At 49.1% G+C, this 21,645-nt stretch overlaps 1 protein-coding gene and 1 long non-coding RNA gene across 5 annotated transcripts in view; one reads left to right on the top strand and one right to left on the bottom strand.

The window, feature by feature from the left end:
• Positions 1–21,645, bottom strand: part of AK9 (adenylate kinase 9) — an 824,487-nt gene that overhangs the window by 332,265 nt on the left and 470,577 nt on the right. For all 4 annotated transcript variants that reach the window (XM_069234515.1, XM_069234516.1, XM_069234517.1 and 1 more), the window contains 2 exons: positions 15,045–15,113; positions 4,489–4,695 (listed from right to left, as the gene is read on the bottom strand). In XM_069234515.1, coding sequence (XP_069090616.1) covers positions 4,489–4,695; positions 15,045–15,113 — 276 coding nt within the window. The remainder of the gene's footprint in view (positions 1–4,488; positions 4,696–15,044; positions 15,114–21,645) is intronic.
• The window catches only part of LOC138295903 (uncharacterized), a 419,369-nt gene that overhangs the window by 170,081 nt on the left and 227,643 nt on the right, over positions 1–21,645 (top strand). The window lies entirely within an intron of this gene.

Genomic DNA, 21,645 nt, shown 5'->3' with positions numbered 1-21,645 from the left:
TAGAAAGCAATGGAGTGACCTGGGGGGTCACTTACGCTATGCAGGCAGGGCACAGGGGGGCTTCTCGGGCCAGGCACTGACTGGGCTAGGATGAGGGCCACCTGCTTGTCACTCCTGCACTGGTAGGTGGTTCCTCTCGGTCCTAGGGGCTGCAGGAGCAGTGCTTGGTCCAGGTGTTGGGTTCCTATGTTACCAGGCAGTTGCGGTCAGGGGGGGCCTCTGGATCCTCTCTGCAGGTGTCGCTGAGGGGGTGAATGAAGGTCATCTCAGGGTGTCCACGTCATTGGAGTCGCCTGGGAGTCCTCTCTGCGGTGTTGGTTTCTCCAAACTCGAGCCGGGTGCGTCAGGTGCAGAGTGTGAAGACTCACGCTTCTGGCGGGAAGTGGAGTCTCTTTAAAAGTTGCTTTAAAGTTGCAAAGTTGTTGCAGTTTCTGAACAGTGCCGCTTTCTCTGGAGTTTTTTGGTCCTTTAGGTGCAGGGCAGTCCTCTGAGTCCTCAGAGGTCGCTGTTCCCACTGGATGCGTCGCTGTGCAGGTTCTTTGAGTCTGGAGCCAGACCGGTAGGGCTGGGGCCAAGTCAGTTGGTGTCTCAGTCATGTCTGCGGGGCTCTCAGGTCAGCAGTTCTTCTTTCTTCAGGTTCCAGGAATCTGATTTCCTGGGTTCAGGGTCACCCCTAAATACTACACGTAGGGGTGTGTTTAGGTCTGGGGGGCAGTAGCCAATGGCTACTGTCCTTGAGTGTGGCTACACCATCTTTGTGTCTCCTCCCTGAGGGGAGGAGGGGCACATCCCTATTTCTATTGGGGTAATCCTCCGAACTCAAGAAGGAGGATTTTTAAAGGCAGGGGTCACCTCAGCTCATGGCACCTTAGGGGCTGTCCTGACTGGTAGGTGACTCCTCCTTGTTTTTCTCATTATCTCCTCCGGACTTGCCGCCAAAAGTGGGGGCTGTGTCTAGAGGGGCGGGCATCTCCACTAGCTGGGATGTCCTGTGGAGCTGTAACAACAGGCAGAAGCCTTTGAGGCTCACCACAAGGTGTTACAGTTCCTGCAGGGGAGGTGAGAAGCACCTCCACCCACTGCAGGCTTTGCTCCTGGCCACAGAGTGACAAAGGCACTCACCCTATGTGGCCAGAAACTCGTCTGTTTGTGGCAGGCTGGCAGAAACTGGTCAGCCAAGCACTAGGAGTTGGACTGGTATTCAGGGGGCATCTCTAAGATGCCCTCTGGGTGTATTTTACAATAAATCCCACACTGGCATCAGTGTGCATTTATTGTGCTGAGACCTTTGACACCAAAGTTCCCAGATTTCAGTGTAGCCATTATGGAACTGTGGAGTTCGTAATTGACAGACTCCCAGACCACATACCCGCTATGGCTACCCTGCACTTACAATGTCTAAGGTTTTGGTTAGACATTGTAGGGGCATAGTGCTCATGCAACTATACCCTCACCTGTGGTATAGTGCACCCTGCCTTAGGGCTGTAAGGCCTGCTAGAGAGGTGACTAACCTATGCCACAGGCAGTGGGTTAAGGGCATGGCATCCTGAGGGGAGTGCCATGTTGACTTAGTCATTTTCTCCCCAACAGCACACACAAGCTGTGAGGCAGTTTGCATGTGCTGAGTGAGAGGTCCCCAGGGTGGCATAATACATGCTGCAGCTCTTAGAGACCTTCCCTGGCCAAAGGGCCCTTGGTACCAGGGCTGTGCCAATTGTGGGACCAAAGGTACAGTTTAGGGAAAGAACACTGTTTCTGGGGCCTGGTAAGCAGGGTACCAGCACACTTTCAATTATAACTGGTATCAACAAAAGGCAAACAGTTAGGGAGTAACCATGCCAATGAAGACATTTCCTTACAGTAGCTGTGACATATTAACACAGGACCACTGCTATTGATGGTCCAGGGGCAGAAACAAAGGCACTTATGGGTGGTGCACTTGGCAGTGAGGAGCCAGTGAAGGGACACCAGGTGTGATGAAATATAAGTGTCCCTGCTGATCCTGTTGATGACTTAGGCCATAGCATTCTGCACAGCAAAAACAACAAGTGATGGACGGAATGCTGAACATTGTCAAACATTCACCCCCAGTACAGTGATCTGGGCCTAAATCCATCGTTTTTTTGCTGCCCATGCCATTCCAGTTTGGACCCAGCCATATGCAAATCAGTCTTGACCCTGTTCCCCATGGGAACAGTCCAGCCCGAACTGCTAGACCAGGTCTTCCCTGGACTGGAAACAAGCATCCTGGGACCGGTTTCGGGGTTTCACCCCTCATCAGCCAGGCTAGCTTGAATCCAGTGGCATGGGAAGCAGGGGACCCACGTCTGGGCATACCCTTCCCACTTAGGGCGACAAAGCAAAAACAACAAGTGATGGACGGAATGCTGAACATTGTCAAACATTCACCCCCAGTACAGTGATCTGGGCCTAAATCCATTGTTTTTTTGCTGCCCATGCCATTCCAGTTTGGACCCAGCCATATGCAAATTTGTCTTGACCTGTTCCCCATGGGAACAGTCCAGCCCGAACTGCTAGGCCAGGTCTTCCCTGGACAGGAAACAAGCATCCTGGGACCGGTTTTTTTTGCTGCCCATGCCATTCCAGTTTGGACCCAGCCATATGCAAATCAGTCTTGACCCTGTTCCCCATGGTGAGTGTTTGACAATGTTCAGCATTCCGTCCATCACTTGTTGTTTTTGCTTTGTCGCCCTAAGTGGGAAGGGTATGCCCAGACGTGGGTCCTGTGCTTCCCATGCCACTGGATTCAAGCTAGCCTGGCTGATGAGGGGTGAAACCCCGAAACCGGTCCCAGGATGCTTGTTTCCAGTCCAGGGAAGACCTGGCCTAGCAGTCGGGCTGGACTGTTCCCATGGGGAACAGGGTCAAGACTGATTTGCATATGGCTGGGTCCAAACTGGAATGGCATGGGCAGCAAAAAAATGATGGATTTAGGCCCAGATCACTGTACTGGGGGTGAATGTTTGACAATGTTCAGCATTCCGTCCATCACTTGTTGTTTTTGCTTTGTCGCCCTAAGTGGGAAGGGTATGCCCAGATGTGGGTCCCGTGCTTCCCATGCCACTGGATTCAAGCTAGCCTGGCTGATGAGGGGTGAAACCCCGAAACCGGTCCCAGGATGCTTGTTTCCGGTCCAGTGAGGACCTGGCTTGGCAGTTTGGGCTGGACTGTCCCCATGAGGAACAGGGTCAAGACTGATTTGCATATGGCTGGGTCCAAACTGGGGTGGCATGGTAAGCAAAAGAACAATGGATTAAACCCAGATCTGTGACTGGGGGTGAGTGTTTGACAATGTTCAGCATTCCGTCCATCACTTGTTGTTTTTGCCATAGCATTCTGCACCACATGCCATTTAGACAGAAAGCATTTAGTTAAACCAAACTAGAAGCATTACAGTAATTTTACATGCGGAGAGATGATGATGTGGGTGACATTTTTGAAAAGAAGATAGGTAGATGTAACTTTATTCACTTTACTTTTGTATGAGAAGCAAGAATCAAAAATAGCCCAGAGAATTGGAATGCAGCCACGAGGCAATTGCAGAGATAGTAATTGAAGCTCTTCTTCCTAGTGGAAGTGTCATCATTCATTTAGTTGAGCAATTGTGTCATTCACATAAGAAAAAGACGAAGCAATGAGAAGGGATTAATGTGGCTAGGGTGGCTAAGACTCAGACCATGTAGAACACTACAGGGAAGGATCATAAAAGATGAAGGGGAAAGTGGAACACACTGGGCACTGTCAGACAGAAAGGAGCAAAACAAATCAAGCACATGGTCTGTCACTCGAATCCTATGGGGCCACTAAATTAGGATGGACTGGAGATTGTGTTTAACGCTGCAAATAGATGCAGTAGCAAGAAAGTGACCAATCCATCTCCACCCAATGTAAGCTGGAGGTGATCAAGAACTGAATTAGGAGAGGTCTTTATGTCATGCTTTGGGCTGATAACAGTGTGAGATGCATACAATGCCTCCGTGGTTTCACAAATGAGGGAAAGTAGGTCATTGGCTATACTTTGAGTGAAATTAGATCAAGAGGGCCGAAAAAGGTCAAGGCAGAAGCTGGAGATCAGAGTGGAGTCGTATGGGCTTTTCAGCTGAGGAATCATCAGAACTTTTCCTGCTGGAGAGACCACCCTCACACTCAAACACTGAAAGCAGGTGGAGTTATTTCCAGTAATGTTTCTTTACTAAGGACATTTGTATACATAGAATAAGTCACAATGTTATGTTCAGTTCTCATTTTTTCACTTATATCACCAAAAACCCTGCAATTGACCCGTTGCCAACTACTGAATTCTAGCCAGACAGATATATGGGTAACCCACTGTGCAGGTTTACTTGCATTATTATACTAGTTATCTCTGCAGCATTGCAAAAGTAACAAGGTATCTTAAAAATAATAAGACCACACAATAAAGCTGACTATCTGGGGGAACACGCTGCATTACTGATGAAAGAATACCTTCACAGATTCTAAGGCAGCTGTTTCTGCTTCAAACTTTTCTCCAATTTCAGATTTCAGGCGCTCAATTGCTTCCTCCTCCTGTTCTTCTGGCTCCTCTTCCTCTTCCTCCTCTTCTGGAAATTCCTCTGCAAGAATATCTTCCATGCCATCTTCTTCCTCTTCTTCCTCTTCTACCTCTTCATCAACTTCTGTATCTTCTTTAGGCTGTAGTAAATATTGTACAGCTATTAGTCATTGTTGTAAGAACTTCAGCAATAAAATTACTCACCTACAATATTTATATAAATTGTCCCAAACTCCCTACAGCATGTGGGATACCTTCTTCATCATGGGTGAAGAACCAGAATCAAAACCTAATGAACAAGTTACTTACCTTCGGTAACGCATTATCTGGTAGAGACTATCTAGCTGCAGATTCGTTACGTTTGAATTCCCTGGTGTCAGCTTCGAATCTGGAATTTTTTGCTGACCAGTACTCTGAGCATGCCATCGAGTGGCGTAGTTCGGAGCTGCGTGCGTCGTTCGGCTCCGCGTGGCTTCGTCAGTGTTGTTACAGCAGTCTGTGACATCACTGTCGCCTATAAAGGCACAACCCCATCACGCGTATGTCCGTTCTTTTAACAACAAAACTTCCACGCCACAAGCGCAGAGTCATGGATAGAACCAACATTTTGTCTGTGCAAAAGAACCAAAATTGTGTCTGTGCAAAACTAGGGCCCTGAAAGTGATAACCCCTAATCCTACTAGACATATCCGCAGAGCGGGGAGGCATGGGTGGGTGTAAGGAATCTGCAGCTAGATAGTCTCTACTAGATAATGCGTTACCGAAGGTAAGTAACTTGTTCATCTGATAGAGACTTCTAGCTGCAGATTCCTTACCTTTGAATGGATACCCAAGCCATAACCTCCTGGTGGTGGGCTGCGGATACCTCTACTTACACTAAAAAGTCGCATATGGACTGGATGGGCAAAGTGTCCATCTCTCTGTACCAGATTGTCCAGGCAGTAATGCTTTGCAAACATGTGCAAAGATGCCCATGTTGCCGCCTGACAAATCTCAGGGATTGGAATGCCAAGAGCTAAGGCAGTGGTAGCAGCTTTGCCCCGGCAGAATGAGCCCTCAAGCCCCTAGGAGACTGCTTCCTGGCCAATGCGTAGCAGATCTTGATGAAGAGAACAACCCAGCGCAAAATGGTTTGCTTCTGCACTGCCTGACCCTTCTTTGCTCCAACGTACCCCACAGTTGGTCATCCACCAAAACTCTTGTGCGGACAACGCTCTTTTTGGGTCCAGTTGGAGTCTCTCCTCTTCCTTAGAGGGATGCGGTGAAGCAAAGAAGGTGGGCAGGGTGATGTTCTGACCCAGATGAAATGGGGTCACAACCTTCGGGAGGAAAGAGGCCCGAGTTCTGAGTGCCACCTTGTCTGGATAGTGTGATACAGTAGCTTTGATGACAAAGCCTGCTTCTTACTCACCCTCCTGGCAGATGTTATCGCCACTAAGAAAGCTGTCTTGATGGTGAGCAGTCGGAGGGGACAGTTGTGCAAAGGCTTGAAAGGAGTGCACATCAGAAATGTGAGAACCAGATTTAAGTCCATTAGGGCATAACAAAGGGCATAGGGGGAAACATATGTACAAGCCCTTTAATAAGGCAGAAAGATAGCCCTTGAGAGTCCCCAAGGCAGAGCTCTGCTGGGCAAGGGAAAGTATGAAGAGAAGGGTATCAGAAAGAGAAGCAGAAAGAGGATCAATAGACCTTTCTGTACAATATTATACAAAGCGTTTCCAACAGCAGGTGTATACTGTTTTAGTGGAGGGATGCCTGGCTGCTAAAATAACTTTACAGACTTCGGAAGGAAGGTCAAAAGCCATCAATTGCCGCCACTCAATCTCCATGCACGTAGGCACAGGGTTGACAGGTTCAGGTGGTGAACCCTCCCCTGCTGCTGTGACAGAAGATCCTCCCGAAGGGGAAGCCTAAACAGAGGATTGATGCTTGTTTTAAGAAGCTCAGGATTCCAGGCTCTTCATGCCCAATCTGGAGCCACTAAGATGACTTGGGCCCGGTCATTCTTGATCTTCTTGAGAACTCTGGGCAGAAGTAGTATGGGTGGAAAAGCATACAGGAGGCCCGAATTCCACTCGCGTCGAAAAGCGTTGCTGAGCAAGTGTCGCCTTGGATACTCCAACGCGCAATACTGCTGACAATGCACATTCTCTGCAGAGACAAACAGCTCTAACCAAGGCTCTCCCTACTGCTGAAAGAGTCCTTGCGCCACCTCCGGATGGAGATGCCATTAGTGATCCACTACCATTCGTGATCCGCTAGGCATCGACGGCTGAGTTTGTCCGCCCTGGCGTTCAGAGAACCTGCGAGGAGTTGAACCACCAGGGTTATGCCCTGCTGTTCCAGCCATGTCCAGAGATGCAGAGCCTCTTGACAAAGGGCCCATGACCCCACATCACCCTGCTTGTTGCAGTACCACATTGCAGTGGTGTCCATGAACACCTGCACTATCTTCCCCTTCACAACAGGAAGAAATGCTTTCCATGGAATCCGGATTTCACCGGAGACCAGAGGCCTCTGATCTCTTCCTCTCCTAGATGGCCGCCCCATCCCAGAAGTGACTCATCTGTCACTACTGTGAGATCTGGCTAGGGAAGGAAGAGGAGTCTGCCTGTGACCCAATCACAGTTCACTAACCACCACTGCAGGTCTTTAGCAGTTCCCTCCGAGATCTGAACCTTGTTGGTAAGATTTCCCTGATGTTGTGCCCACTGGAACTTCAGGTCCCACTGCAGAGCCCTCATTTGCCATCTGGCCACTTACCTATGCCACAGCAGTGGTTTGTGGGCATGGCACCCTGGGAGGGGTGCCATGTCAACTTTGTCTTTCTCTCCCCACCAGTACACACAAGCTGTAGTGGCAGTGTGCATGTGTTTAGTGAGGGATCCCCCCTCAGGGTGGCATAATACATGTTGCAGCCCCTGGGGACATTCCCTGGCCACAGGGCCCTTAGTATCATGGGTACCTTTTACTAGGGACTTAACTGTGTGCCAGGGTGTGCCAATTGTGGAAAGAATGGTATCGTTTTTGGGAAAGAACACTGGTGCTGGGGCCTGGTTAGCAGGATCCCAGCACACTCAGTAAGTTTGGCATCAATATCAGGCAAAAAGTGTGTGTGTGTGTGTGTGTGGGGGGGGGTAACCATGTCAAAAGGGGCACTTTCCTACACAACCCCCTCCCAAATGAAAGAGGAAGAGACTAACCTTTCCCTAGACAGTCTTCATTATCTATGTGGAAGAACCTGGAAAGCCCATCTGCACTGGCGTGGGCAGTCCCAGGACTGTGTTCAACTGAAAAGCCCATTCCCTTAAGGGAGATGGACCATCTCAAAAGTTTGTGGTTCTCACCTTTCATTTGCAATAGCCATCTGAGAGGTCTGTGGTCCGTTTGAATAAAGTAAAATATAAAAAATAAAGTGAGTACCAAATAAGTATGGTCTCAGCTTTTTCAGTGACCAAACCACAGCAAAGGATTCACTCTCAAAGGCACTCCAAAGCTTCTCCCTGGGAATTAACCTCCTGCTAATGAAAGCAACAGGCTGGTGAAGGCCAGCATCATTGGTGTGGAACAGGACTGCTCCTATCCCATGTTCAGAGGCATCTGTCTGCACAATGAACTGCTAAGAGTAATATGGAGCTTTGGGAACTGTTGCTGAGCACATTGTAAAAAGGCCTTTGACATCTTGAAGGAGGCAATCAAGAGGCCAGTTTACTTTTCTGGGCAATTCCTTTGAGGTCAGTTATGTGAGGAGAGTCACAATGGATCCACCCCCTTCACAAACCTCCTAGAGTAATCAGTCAAGCCAAGGAATGTCCTGACTTGAGTCTGGGTTTTTGGAGCTTCCCAGTCCAGGATGGTCTGGACCTTGGGCTGTAAGGGTTGCACTTGGCCTCCACCTACAATATACAACTGTGCTCTGTCCTATCTGGCACTTTGATGCCTTGATAGTGAGGTCTGCTGATTGCAAGGCCTGAAAACCCTTCCCCAAATGGATCAGGTGATCCTGCCAGGAGGAGCTTAAGACAAAGACATAATTTAGATATACTGCACTAAATAACTCCAAGCCAGGAAAGACTTGATTCCCCAACCTCTGGAAGGTAGAAGGGGCCTTCTTTAAGCCAAAGGGCATAACAGTAAACTGATAATGCTCATCAGGTGTAGAGAATGCCATCTTTTCTTTTGCTACAGGTGCCATCCTAATGTGGCAGTACCCTGCAGTTAAGTCAAAGGTACTGAGGAATTTGTCTGCACCTAATTTGTCAAATAGCTCATCTGCTCTTGGTATAGGGTGGGCATCTGTCTTGGTGACAGAGGTGAGACCCCCTTAGTCCATACAGAACCTCATTTTTCTCTTGCCATCTTTGGAATGAGGTTTGGGGACTAAGACCACTCGGCTAGCCCAGGGACTGTCAGAGGGCTCCATAACCCCTAAATCCAGCAGCTTGTGGACTTCCACGTTGATGGTCTCTTTGACTTGGTCAGACAGTCTGTAGATTTTTGTTTTGACAGGTAAACTGTCTCCTGTGTCCATATCATGGGTACATAGGTGAGTCTGTCCAAGGTTCAAAGAGAAGAGCCCAGCAAACTGTTGTAGGACTTGGCTGCAGGCAGGTTGCTGTTGGGCAGTGAGGGTATCTGAATAGACAGCTCCATCAACTGACCCATCTTTAGGGTCATTTGAGAGGAGGTGAGGGGTGAGGTTCACTCTCTGCTTCCTGCTCCTCCTCAGTTACCTTCAGCATGGTTACATCTGCCCTGTCACAATAGAGCTCTAGGCGGTTCACATGAATCACCCTTTTGGATGTCCCGCTGGTGCCCAGGTCCACCAAGTAGGTGACCTCACTCTTTCTCTAGGATAGGGTAAGGGCCACTCCATCTGTCCTGAAGTGCCCTGGGAGCCACAGGCTCCAGAACCCATACCTTCTGCCCTGGTTTGAATTCTACCAGTGCAGCCTTTTGGTCACATCATAGCTTCTGGAGTTGTTGGCTGGCCTCAAGGTTTTTGGATGCCTTGTCCATGTAGTCAGCCATCCTTGAGCAGAGGCCAAGCACATAGTCCACCACATCTTGTTTAGGATCATGGAGAGGTCTCTTCCAGCCTTCTTTTACAAGTGCCAGTGGTCTCCTTACAGGGTGGCCAAACATAAGTTCAAAGGGGGAAAACCCTACTCCTTTCTGAGGCACCTCTTCGTAAGCGATGAGCAGGCATGGCAGGAGGACATCCTAACTCCTTTTGAGTTTTTCAGGGAGCCCCATGATCATGCCCATCAATGTCTTGTTGAATCGCTCAACAGGTCCATTGGTCAGTAAATGGTATGGTGTGGTGAATTTGTAAGTAAGCCCACACTCATTCTACATGTGTTTTAGGTAAGCTGACATGAAGTTTGTACCCCTGTCAGAAACCACCTCCTTAGGAAACTCCACTCTGGTAACAATACCAATCAGGGCCTGGGCTACTGCAGGAGCAGTACTAGACCTAAGGGGAATTGCTTCAGGGTATCAGGTAGTATGATACACTACCAGTATGTACTGATCCCCTGAGGCTGTAGGTGGCAAAGTGTACCCACATTGTCCACACCAACCCTTTCAAAGGGATCCCCCACCACAGCCTGGCAGGTAACACAGGAGTTACAAAACTCCTTCACCTTCTGCAACATATTGGGCCAATAGAAGTGGTTGACAAGCCTACTCCATGTTTGTGTTTGTCCCAGATGCCCTGCTAGGGGGATGCCATGGGCCAAAGTTAGGATACACTCCCTAAACTGCTGAGGCACTACCACTCTCCTGGAGGCACCAGGTTTGGGGTCGCTGGCCTCAGTGTAAATGAGTCCATCTTCCCAATAGACACTGTGGGAGACACTGATGTCTCCCCTTTTCAGTGCAGCTGCTTGCTGCCTCAGGCCTTCAACAGTGGGACAAGTCTTTTGTCCTTCACACAGCTGTTCCCTTGTGGGCCCCCCATGGGCCCAAAAGCTCTATCTGGTAAGGATCCTGCCCCATGGTCTTAGTTCCCCCAGGAGATAAAACATCTTCCTGAGAAGAGAGGTCTTGTTTCTTGTGCTGCTCAGAAGCTGGTCCCCCAGTTTTCTTGCCTTTTCTCCTGGAAGGTTGGGCCATTATTGCAGGCTCCAACACTTCTTTTTAACCCTGTGCTCTGCTCTGTGCTTGTTTTTACACACACTATAGGAGGCTGGCCTGGTTTGTACTGGGTACCAAAGGTACTTACACCTTATACCAGGTCCAGTTATCCCCTTGTTAGTGAAATGTAGTCAGCGTCTAGAAGCCAGGCTGTCTAGGGGTAGCTGTAGCGGAGCAGACAAGGCTTATCTAGAAGACATGCAAAGCTCATGCAGTACCACTGTAGTCACACAGTACCTACACACATGAAAGAAAATACTCAGTTTTATAAAATACTTTATTTTTAGTGACACAATGCCAAAAATACCTTAGAGACTATATTCCCTTGAGAGGTAAGTAATATACACCGTATATGCACTAGAATGCAGAAATAGCTGTAATGACAGTTAGAAAACAGTGCAAATAGTGAAAATTACAATAGGAAGCAATGGGCCTACGGGGAACACAAACCATACACTAAAATAGTGGAATGCGAAAGTCAGTTTCCCACCTAGGCAAGTGTAGTGTGTAGACGGGCGCTGGGAGTGTAAAAAAAACACCAAAGGTAAGTAATAGAGCCCACCCTAGAGCCCAGGAAAGCAGGAGTAAATCACAGTAAGTTTCCTAGAACACATGAACACGTGATAGAAGATAATGCAAGAACCAGAAGAGACTACAAGACACCAACAATGGATACCTGGACCTGAAGACCAATTGAGGAAGGAGACCAAGTCCATGAAGCACTGAAGAGTCCAGGGAGAACAGGAGCCCCTGCTAACCGGGATGAAGGTGCAAAAGAAGAACCACAGGTGAAGAACAGTCAGTACTGCACCCAAGAAGACAGATGTGGGTTCCTGGTTGATGCAGATGATGTCCCACGCCAACAAGCCATGGCACACACAATGCCTGTGGTTAGCGGAGAATGGCGTTGCCCAGGACCAGGAGGGACCTAGTGGCCTCAACCCACTAGGGGGACACAGAGGGGGCTCTCAACAAATCAGAGAGCCCTCAGAAGACCAGGCAGCATGCACAGGAGTCCCACAGTACAGGGACAAAGAAGGTGCAAATGGAGGCCCACGCAGCACGACACAAAGGGATCCCACGCCGCCGGAGAACCACTCGGGAAGCTGTGCGTCACAGGATGGAGTGCTGGGGGCCTAAGCTGTGCGCGAAGAACTTCGTAGAAGGTCGCACACAAGCCTTGGCAACTGCAAATCACGTGGTGCACAGGGGTACTGTCTTGCGTGGGGAGGCAATCTCTTACCTCCACCAAAGTTGGACAGCTGGACCTTTGGACAGTTAGGATCACTTCAGTCCACCACCAGAGTTGCTGGATCCACCTTCGTCATGAGGAGATGGGACCCACGCCACCAGTCATTGCTGCAGAGGGGTGCATACTGAAGCAGGGGAGTGACTTCTTAACTTCAAGGGAGATTCCTTTGCTTCTTCTTGCGCAGGCTGAAGACAAGCAGTGCTCGGAGGATGCATGACCTGGAAACAGTTGCAGTTGCTGGCAGGAGCTGAAGATACAATGTTGCAGAAGTCGTCTTTGCTTCTTTGTTGCAGTTTGTAGAGTTCCTGGAGGGTCCAGATGCAGTTCCGTCGGTAGAAGATGAAGTAAAGGATGCAGAGGATTCCTGCTGGAGTCATGCAATCCAAATATGAGGAAACACCCAGGAGAGAGACCCTAAATATCCCTGAAAGGGGGATTGGTCAGCTACACAGGTAAGCACCTATCAGGGGAGGGCTCTGACGTCACATGCTGGCACTGGCCACTCAGATGCTCCCAGAGTGCCCCACCAACTTGCAATCCAAGATGGCAAAACCCAGGGACACTCCGGAGGAGCTCTGGGCACCACACCTGGAGTGGTAATGGACAGGGGAGTGGTCATTCCCCTTTCCTTTGCCCAGTTTCACGCCAGAGCAGGTACTGGGGGTCCCTGAACCGGTGTAGACTGGATTATGCAACGAGGGCACCATCTGTGCCCTTCAAATAATTTCCAGAGGTTCTGGGAGGCTACTCCCCTTTCCTTTGTCCAGTTTCGCGCCAGAGCAGGGGCTGGGGGCTCCCTGAACCAGTTTAGACTGGTTTATGCAAGGAGGGCACCATCTGTGCCCTTCAAAGCATTTCCAGAGGCCAGGAGAGGCTACTCCTCTCAGGCCCTTAACACCTATTTCCAAAGGGAGAGGGTGCAACACCCTCTCTCAGAGGAAGTCCTTTGTTCTGCCTTCCTGGGACTGGACTGCCCAGGCCCCAGGGGGGCAGAAACATTTCTGAGGGTTGGCAGCAGCGGTAGCTGCAGAGAAACCCCCAGAGAGCTAGTTTGGCAGTACCCGGGGTTCAAGCTGGAGCCCTGGTGATGCATGGAATTGTCCCCCTAATACCAGAATGGTATTGGGGTGACAAATTCCATGATCCTAGACATGTTACATGGCCATGTTGGGAGTTACCATTGTGACGCTACACATAGGTATTGACCTATATGTAGTTCACACGTGTAATGGTGTCCCCGCACTCACAAAGTCCGGGAAAATTGCCCTGAACAATGTGGGGACACCTTGGCTAGTGCCAGGGTGCCATCACACTTAATAACTATGCACCTAACCTTCACTAAGTGAGGGTTAGACATATAGGTGACTTATAAGTTACTTAAGTGCAGTGTAAAATGGCTGTGAAATAACTTGGACGTTATTTCACTCAGGCTGCAGTGGCAGTTTGTATAAGAATTGTCAGAGCTCCCTATGGGTGGCAAAAGAAATGATGCAGCCCATAGGGATCTCCTGGAACCCCAATACCCTGGGTACCTAGGTACCATATACGAGGGAATTATAAGGGTGTTCCAGTGTGCCTATCAGAATTGGTAAAATTAGTCACTAGCCTGCAGTGTCAATTTTAAAAGCAAAGAGAGCATAAACACTGAGGTTCTGGATAGCAGAGCCTCAGTGATACAGTTAGGCACCATACAGGGAACACATACAGGGCACAAGTTATGAGCATTGGGGTCCTGGCTAGCAGGATCCCAGTGACACAGGCAAAAACAAACATACACACAAGTAGAAATGGGGGTAACATGCCAGGCAAGATGATACTTTCCTACAGGCCTCTCCCAGTTCATCATACCAGTCCATAGGTTATAAATGCAACTCTAGAGGGTCCTGAGTGCCCTCCCACTCCTCACCAGTGCATGGGTGTTCGCAGAAATGCTCAGACAATGATCTGGCACGTGTTTGCGCCTTCGGCGCCAGAATCAGAGCGGTGCAACGCCGCTCCGGCTTATCGGTAATAAGAATGGGGCTTGAGCCACTGGTGGGTGCTGAGAGCATCAACGTCGGGAGCGACGCCGGAGGAGGTTGACTCTGTGGAACCGGCTTCCAAGAGACTCCATCGCAACTGAGGCAGAAGCCACCAGCATGGAACCTGATGGGGCCTCTGCTGACCGCCCTTTGGCCAAAGGCGCTCCTGCAGGGCTAGCCCTCTCAAATACGAGACACATGGCATTGTAAAACTCTAAGTTGAGAGGGGGTCACTCAGGCTTCCTGGAAAAGGAAGGCACGGAGTTGGCCCTGGCAACGGTTCCGCAGAACCGTGCCTGGAACTTCGACGCTACAAACTCTCCTCGACAGGCAAGGCGAAGTCGAAGTCTGCTTAGACGACTTCTTTTTGTGCCTCTTCCCTGAGAGCCCAGATGACCTCAAGTGGAATGAAGAGGACTTGGGGCTTCTGGAGCGGTCCCATGCGCTCCTCCTCAACTGGGACCTCTGAGGAGTCACGCCCGCCGATGTTGACTGCATTAGCTTCAAAGCTTTCAAAGCCATGACCCAGCAATCCGAACATGACATTGAGTCGTGGTTTTGGCCTAGGCACTAGAGACATACCTGGTGGGGGTCCGTCACCGACATGGCATGGTGGCAGGCACCACATGGCTTGAACCCAATCTTCCTTGAAGTCATCCTGCACACACAAAAAAAAGTCAACAAAAAGGTTGAAAAAGGCCTGTAAAAAAAGACAGAGGGTAGCTCTGTTCCAGATCTGCGCTTTCACCGGTGCGGAAGGAAAAGAACTGACACATGCATGCCTGGGTGGTGCCTTTATAGGCGACCATGACATCACAGACAGCGCCAACGAAGCCACGCGGAGCCGAACAACGCCACCCGACAATGCGCGCAAGGGTATTGCTCTGCAGAAGTTCCAGATTCCAAGCTGATGCCAGAAAATTCTAAAGATAAGGAACCTGCAGCTAGGAGTCTATATCAGATAGTGGAATTCATTTCATCCTCACTAGATTACAGAGTATTATGGAAAATCACAAGTTTTCAGACGCATTGTATAGTGTTTCTATTCCTTATTTTATAAGGGACAGTTTTTTACCCGTTTGTTCTCCTGCTTCTTAGCTCGCTCTGCTAAAAGTTCGGCCCTTCTTTTGCCAATCTTTTCATCCTAAAAAAGAAGAATAAATTGGCATTATTATTTGCTCAACATAAATAATGAAACAAATATTAGTGTACTATTGACAGGCACTTTAGAAACATTCCCAAAGTATAATCTCCAATCATATTCAGTATTTAAAACTGACAAAAGAAACATTATATTTTAGCGTTGAAAGACTAACAGTCAGGTAATTCAGATATTCAGTTGAATCCATCTGTGTTCCAAACCAACAAGTTACTTACCTTCAGTGACCCATTATCTGGTAGAGACAATATCCATCTGCAGATTCCTTACCTTTGAATTTCCCCAGACGTCAGACTAGATCGGGAAGATCTTTCGTGAGCAATACCCCTGAGCACAAGTAGGTAGGCTTTGTTCAGTTCTGCACGTCGGCGTCATACACGCCAGAAATTACGTCGCCATCACCAATATAGGCCCCACCTCGGTACACTGATGTTGGTTACTTTTCAATACTTTCCACGCCGGGAGTGCAGAGTCATGAGGTGCACTGACACTGATGTGTCCAAACTAGGGCCCTGGAAGGGAACAGCCCTAACCCTAGAAATCTGTCCACAGAGTGGGGAGGATGGGTTAAGGAATCTGTGAAGATTCTTCTGAAAGGGCAGCCTGATCAGAGGATCAATGCTCATGCTGATAAGCTGGAGATACCAAACATTGAGTGCCCAGTCAGGAGCCACAAGGATGACTTGAGCCTGGTCATTCCTGATTTTCTTGAGAACTCTGGACAAGAGTGGTATGGGTGCAAAGGTGTACAGAAGGCCTAAGCCCCACTCAAGAAGAAAACGTCTCAGAGTGACGGCCGCCTTGGAAATTCCGGCGCGCAAACCTGCTGACATTGCGTTTTCTCTTTGGACGCGAAAAGATCTAACCAACTGCTGAAACAGACCTTATGCCACCTCTGGATGGACACCACTCGTGATCTGCTAGCCACAGGTGGCTGAGTTAATCTGCTCTGGGGTTCAGAGAGCCCAACAGATGTTGAACCACCAGGTATATGCCCTGCTGTTCCAGCCATGTCCAGAGACGTAGGGCATCTTGACAAAGGGTCCACAACCCCACCCTTCCCTGTTTGTTGCAGTACCATATGGCTGTGGTGTAGTCTGTTAACACCTGCACCACCTTTCCTTTGATAGAGGATAGGAAGGCCTTCAATGCCAGTCCGATAACTCGGAGCTCCAGGAAGTTGATGTGCAGTCCGGATTCCACCAGAGACAAAGCCCTCTGATCTCCACCTCTCCCAGATGGTCGCCTATCCCAGAAGTGACACATCTGTCACTTCTGTGAAATATGGTTGGGGAAGAGAGAGCCGATGACCCAATCACGCTTGTTAAGCTACCTCTGCAAATCTTTTGCAGTTCCCTCCGAGATTTGGACCATGTCGGAGAGATTCCTCTGATGCTGCAACCACTGGAACTTCAGGTCCCACTGCACAGCCCACATATGCCACTAGCAGGATGCAAGAGGCCATGAGGCCCAGCAACCTCAGAGTCATTTGCACGGAAATCCAGTATAGAGGCTGAAGTATCTGTATCATAGCCTAAATATCCTGGACATGCTGCTTGGGAGGATAAGTCCAAAACGAAAGGCAGCATCTGAGAGGGAGTCAGGTGTGACATCGGCACATTTATAGTAAAGCCCAGCAAATGCAGAGAATCTGCTGTAGCCTGGAAGTGGGAGAGGACAGCCTGGGTTGAGCTCGCCTTCAAAAGCCAGTTGGCCAGACAGATGAAGACTGGAACCCCTGATCTCCACCGATGAGCTGTGACTACTGAGGGGTGCTGGTTAGGCCAAAGGGAAGCACAGTGAGCTGAAATTGCTCGTGGCCTACCATAAACCTCAGGTAAAGTCAGTGGGCAGGAAGGATAGGAATATGAAAATACATGTCCTGCAAGTCCTACGCTACCATCCAGTCTCCTCGGTTGAGAGCAGACAAGACCTGAGCCAAAGTGAGCATCCTGAATTTCTCCTTTCTGAGGAAAAAACTGAGGATTCAGAGGTCTAGGATAGGTCAAAGATTTTTCTTTTTGGGTATTAGAAAGTAGCAGGAATAACAACTACTGCTTACTTCTGATAACCGAACCCTCTCTATGGCTCCCTTGCCCAAGAGAGCCATGACTTCCTCGCGGAACAAGGTCAAATGATTTTCCGATATGCGATCATGTGTTGGAGGTATGTGGGGAATTCAAAGGGTAGGGAGTAACCCCTCTAACATTTTGTAAGACTAACATGCCCAGTGTAATGGACTCACAGTGCAGAGATGATGGATTTTCCCACCAACTGGACATTCATGATCTTTTAGGGTCAGATTAGGAGGGTTTAGTTCCTGAGGGGCTGGTGGTTGTAGCAGACCTCTGATCCTGACCCATGGGGTTGGTATGCACCATACCTACTCCCACACAATGCTTGGGGAGTTTGCGCTGACAGTGGCTGGCTTAGGGTTGGCACAATGACACACTCCTTCTGTATACACAAAAAAGGCGAAAGGCAGACTAAGGACTTGGGGCATCTGATAAGCCCAAGGACTTGGCCATTGCCTGCGAGTCGTTAGAGAGCTCCAGCACTGAATCGCCTTTTCTCTGAAAAGACGGGTACCATCGAAGGACATGTCCATGAGTTTGGCCTGGACATCCCACCAAAAGCCAGATGTCCTCAGCCAGGCGTGATGTCTAAGCACCACCTGTAGGAAAGTACCCTCGTTCTGGCATGGTTACCCCCACTGTTGTCAGGATGTTTTGACTGTGTTCACAGGGATCCTGCTAACCAGCATGTAAACCAGCATGTATTATGCCACCCACACCTAATGAGCCTTTCAAAGCATACCAGTGGCCTGGGGAGGCTACCCCTCCTAAACCATGTAACACCTATTTCCAAAGGAAGAAGGTGTTACACCCCCCCCACCCCCCCAAACAAAATTCTTTGTTCTGCATTCTTGGGTTTGAGCTGGTCAAGCAGCAGGAGGGCAGTAACCTGTCTGAGGTATGGCAGCAGCGCGGGCTTCCTGGGAAAACCATGCAAACTGGTAGGAGCAAAGCTGGGAGTCCTCTAAGGAGCCCCCGGAGTGCATGGAATCATACAACCAATACTACCAACAGTACTGGGGTATGATTCCAACATGTTCGATACCAAACATGCCCAGGTTCGGAGTTACCATTATGTAGCTGGACATAGGCAGTGACCTATGAGCAGTACCCAGGTAAAATGGCTTCCCTGCACTTACAAAGTCCAGAAAAATGGAGCTAGAGTTTGTGGGGGCACCTCTGCTCATGCAGGGGTCCCCACACACATAGGTACCTGAACCCTGCCCTCTAGGCTAGGAGGGTCTGCCATAGGGGTAGCTAATAGTGACCTGGTGAAGTGACCTGTAGTGAAAAGTGTGCATGCACCCTTTTACATAGGCTGCAATGGCATGTCTGCAGACACACTTTGCACGGCCTCCCATGGGTGGCATAATACATGCCGCAGCTCATGGGAAGTCCCGGTGCCCCAATGCCCTGGGTACCTAGGTACCATATACTAGGGACGTATATGGGGGAACCAGTATGTCATTTTTGGGATGTAAAAAGTTAGGGGCAACCAAATCCAGAGCACAGTTACTGGGTTTTTCAGAGAGTCCCATGAGCATACCCTTGAGAGTTTTATTAAACCTCTTTACTAAGCCATTTGTTTGGGGGTGGTAAGGAGTGGTGAACTTGTAAGTCACACCACATTCTTTCCATATAGCTTTTAGGTAAACAGACATGATGTTTGCACCGGTCTGATACCGCCTCTTTAGGAAAGCCCACTCTTGAGAACATACCAAGAAAGGCTTTGGCCACAACAGGAGCCTCTGGGTACCTAGTGGCATGGTCAACTACCACTAGTATAAACTTGTTCCTAGAGGTTGTTGGAGGGGGTTCAGGGGGCCATCAATATCCACCCCAACCCTCTCAAAGGGAACCCCAACCACAGGAAGTGGGATTAAGGTGGCCTTTGGGGTGCCAACCTGTCTTGCCACTGGCTTGACAGGTGACACAGGAGCGACAAAAGTCCTTTGTGTCTTCTGACATGTGGGGCCAGTATAAGTGTGGGGCAAGCCTGTCCCAAGTCTTGCTTTGCCCCAAGTGACCTGCCAGGGCAATGTCATGTACCAAGGTCAACAGGAACTCCCTAAACTTCAGAGGGGTCACCAATCTCCTGGTGGCACCAGGTTTGAGATCTCTTGGCTGTGAGTGAAGGAGAAAGTTTTCCCAGTACACCTTATGGGTGCCACTGACATCCCCTGCCTTTTGTGTGATAGCTAGCTGCCTGAAGCTGTCTAGGGTAGGACAATCTTGTTGTTCCTTACTGAGCTCTTCCCTGGTGCCCCCTGCACTCAAGAGCTCAGCTGTGTCAGCTTGCAGCTCTTCTTGTGTAGGTTCCACCGAAGGAGTAGATTCCTCTCCCTCAGGAGTAGAATCCTCACTGTAGGCTGGAGCAGGGGGTACCTTCTTACCCTTCCTACTATTGGGTTTATGAAGCTATTGGGTCATTGTTCCAGGCCCCAAGATTCCTTGCTCTTTCTGCTTTTTGGCCTGTGCTCTTGTTAGGGCAAATATATGCCCTGCGATGCCCAGCATTGCTGCATGGGCCTCTATCTCCACCTCAGCTGCGATCTCCAAGTTATTTCCTAGTAAGCATTCCACAGGTAGGTCTGGGGAAACCACAACTTTCTTTAGGACCCATAACTCCTCTCCCCCTCTCTCACACTCTTCCCCCTCAGCTGAAATCAATAACTGCCATGGGGTGGCACAAGGGGTTACTGTGAGAATCAGTCACTTGGTACGTGTGACCAGTAGGTGTTGCTCAGGAGACACCAGTTACTCAGTCACATAGTGACACTGGCACCTGTGTCCCTGTAGGCCTCAGTCTCAACACCATTAATTAGGGGATGTTGCCTGTACTTAACCATATTAAAGAGACAGGAAGCAAGGGTGGCAAAGTCAGTGCAACCATCAGAGAACAAGACAGCCTCAGTGTTCTCTCTAACAAGCCCAGACCCCACTACAGTCCCTAAGGTGAGCACAGCTAAACTCTTGGGCATACTACTGTTAGTAGTCCCACCACTACTGCTATTGCTAGGGGCACTAGCACTATACGTGAGGCTGGTAATGGTAGAAGGCTTGGTGCATTTCTTAGAGCAGCAGCTGTCCTCTGGCCATTGTTTCTACAAACATAGCACCAAGGCTATTTGAAAATTGGAAGAGGAGGAAGAGGTTTTCTTCCCACCCCAGAGGTGTTTTGGGAGCCTGATGAAGACGCTCTGTTTATTTTTATCCCCACCCTCGTCTTGAGACTTAATTGCTTCCTTGTTTTTAGAGTCACCCCATGTGAGCCTTCCTACTCACCCTGGTCCGGACCCATTTGTCTGCCTTTGTTGGACCTGTCCCTTTTTGCAGGGTCATCACTAAACTTTTTGCCTCCTTCCTCCTATTTTTTCTGACAAGTTGTTGTTGGTTTTAGGACTCTGTGCACTTTACTACTGCTAACCAATGCTAAAGTGCATATGCTCTCTGTATAAATTGTATGTGTAATTGGCTTATTCCCGATTGGCATATTTGATTTACTAGTAAGTCCCTAGTAAAGTGCACTAGAGAAGACTAGGGCCTGTAAATCAAAGCTACTAGTGGGCATGCAGCGCTGGTTGTGCCACCCACATGAGTAGCCCTGTAAACACGGCTCAGACCTGCCACTGCGGTGTCTGTGTGGGCAGTTTTTAACTGGCAATTCAACCTGGCAAGTGCACCCACTTGCCAGGCCTACACATTCCCTTTTTTTTTTTTTTTCTTTTTTACATGTAAGGCACCCCCAAGGTAGGCCCTAGGTAGCTCCAGGGGCAGGGTTTTACATGTCCTAGCAGTGAAATACTGTTAAACTCAGCTTTCACCTCTCTCATAGGTTAACATGGGGCTGCCTTTAAATATCATTAAAGTGCAGATTCCCTTTGGGAGCAGATAGAATAAGGGAGGTTGGGGTCTCTGAACTCACAATTTAAAAATACATATTTTAGTGAAGGTGGTTTTTAGATTGTTAGTTTGAAAATGCCACTTTTAGAAAGTGGGCATTTTCTTGCTTTAACCATTCTGTGACTGCCTGTTTGTTGATTCCTGTCTGGGTCAGACTGATAGTTGGGCTGTTTGTAAATCCCCTCTAGACAGTGAGACAAAGGGAGCTGGGGAGTAGCCTGCATATCCTGACGGGCCATCCGAGCTAGAGTAGAGGTAGGAGTGGTCACTTACACCTGAATGGGCTGTGACTTCCCTCACACATTGCAGTATCCAACCTCCTGGTGTGTCTCTAGGGCCTGGGCAAGGCTGGATGTTATGGACAACAGAGACTTTCCTTTGAAGTTTGCCTACTTCAAAGGCAGAAAGGGGTATAAGTAGTGGACCCAAAACCCCACATTTTTAGATTTCTTCAAGGATCCAAGAGGAACCTCTGCCAAGGAGAAGAGCTGACCCTGCCTGTGACTGTACTTTGCTGGGCTATCCTGCAGTTGCGGCTT

Source organism: Pleurodeles waltl, chromosome 5 (genome assembly GCF_031143425.1).
Source record: "Pleurodeles waltl isolate 20211129_DDA chromosome 5, aPleWal1.hap1.20221129, whole genome shotgun sequence".
Classification (NCBI taxonomy): domain Eukaryota; kingdom Metazoa; phylum Chordata; class Amphibia; order Caudata; family Salamandridae; genus Pleurodeles; species Pleurodeles waltl.
The sequence above is the reverse complement of the archived record's forward strand: the minus strand, read 5'-3'. Positions and strand labels throughout refer to the sequence as shown.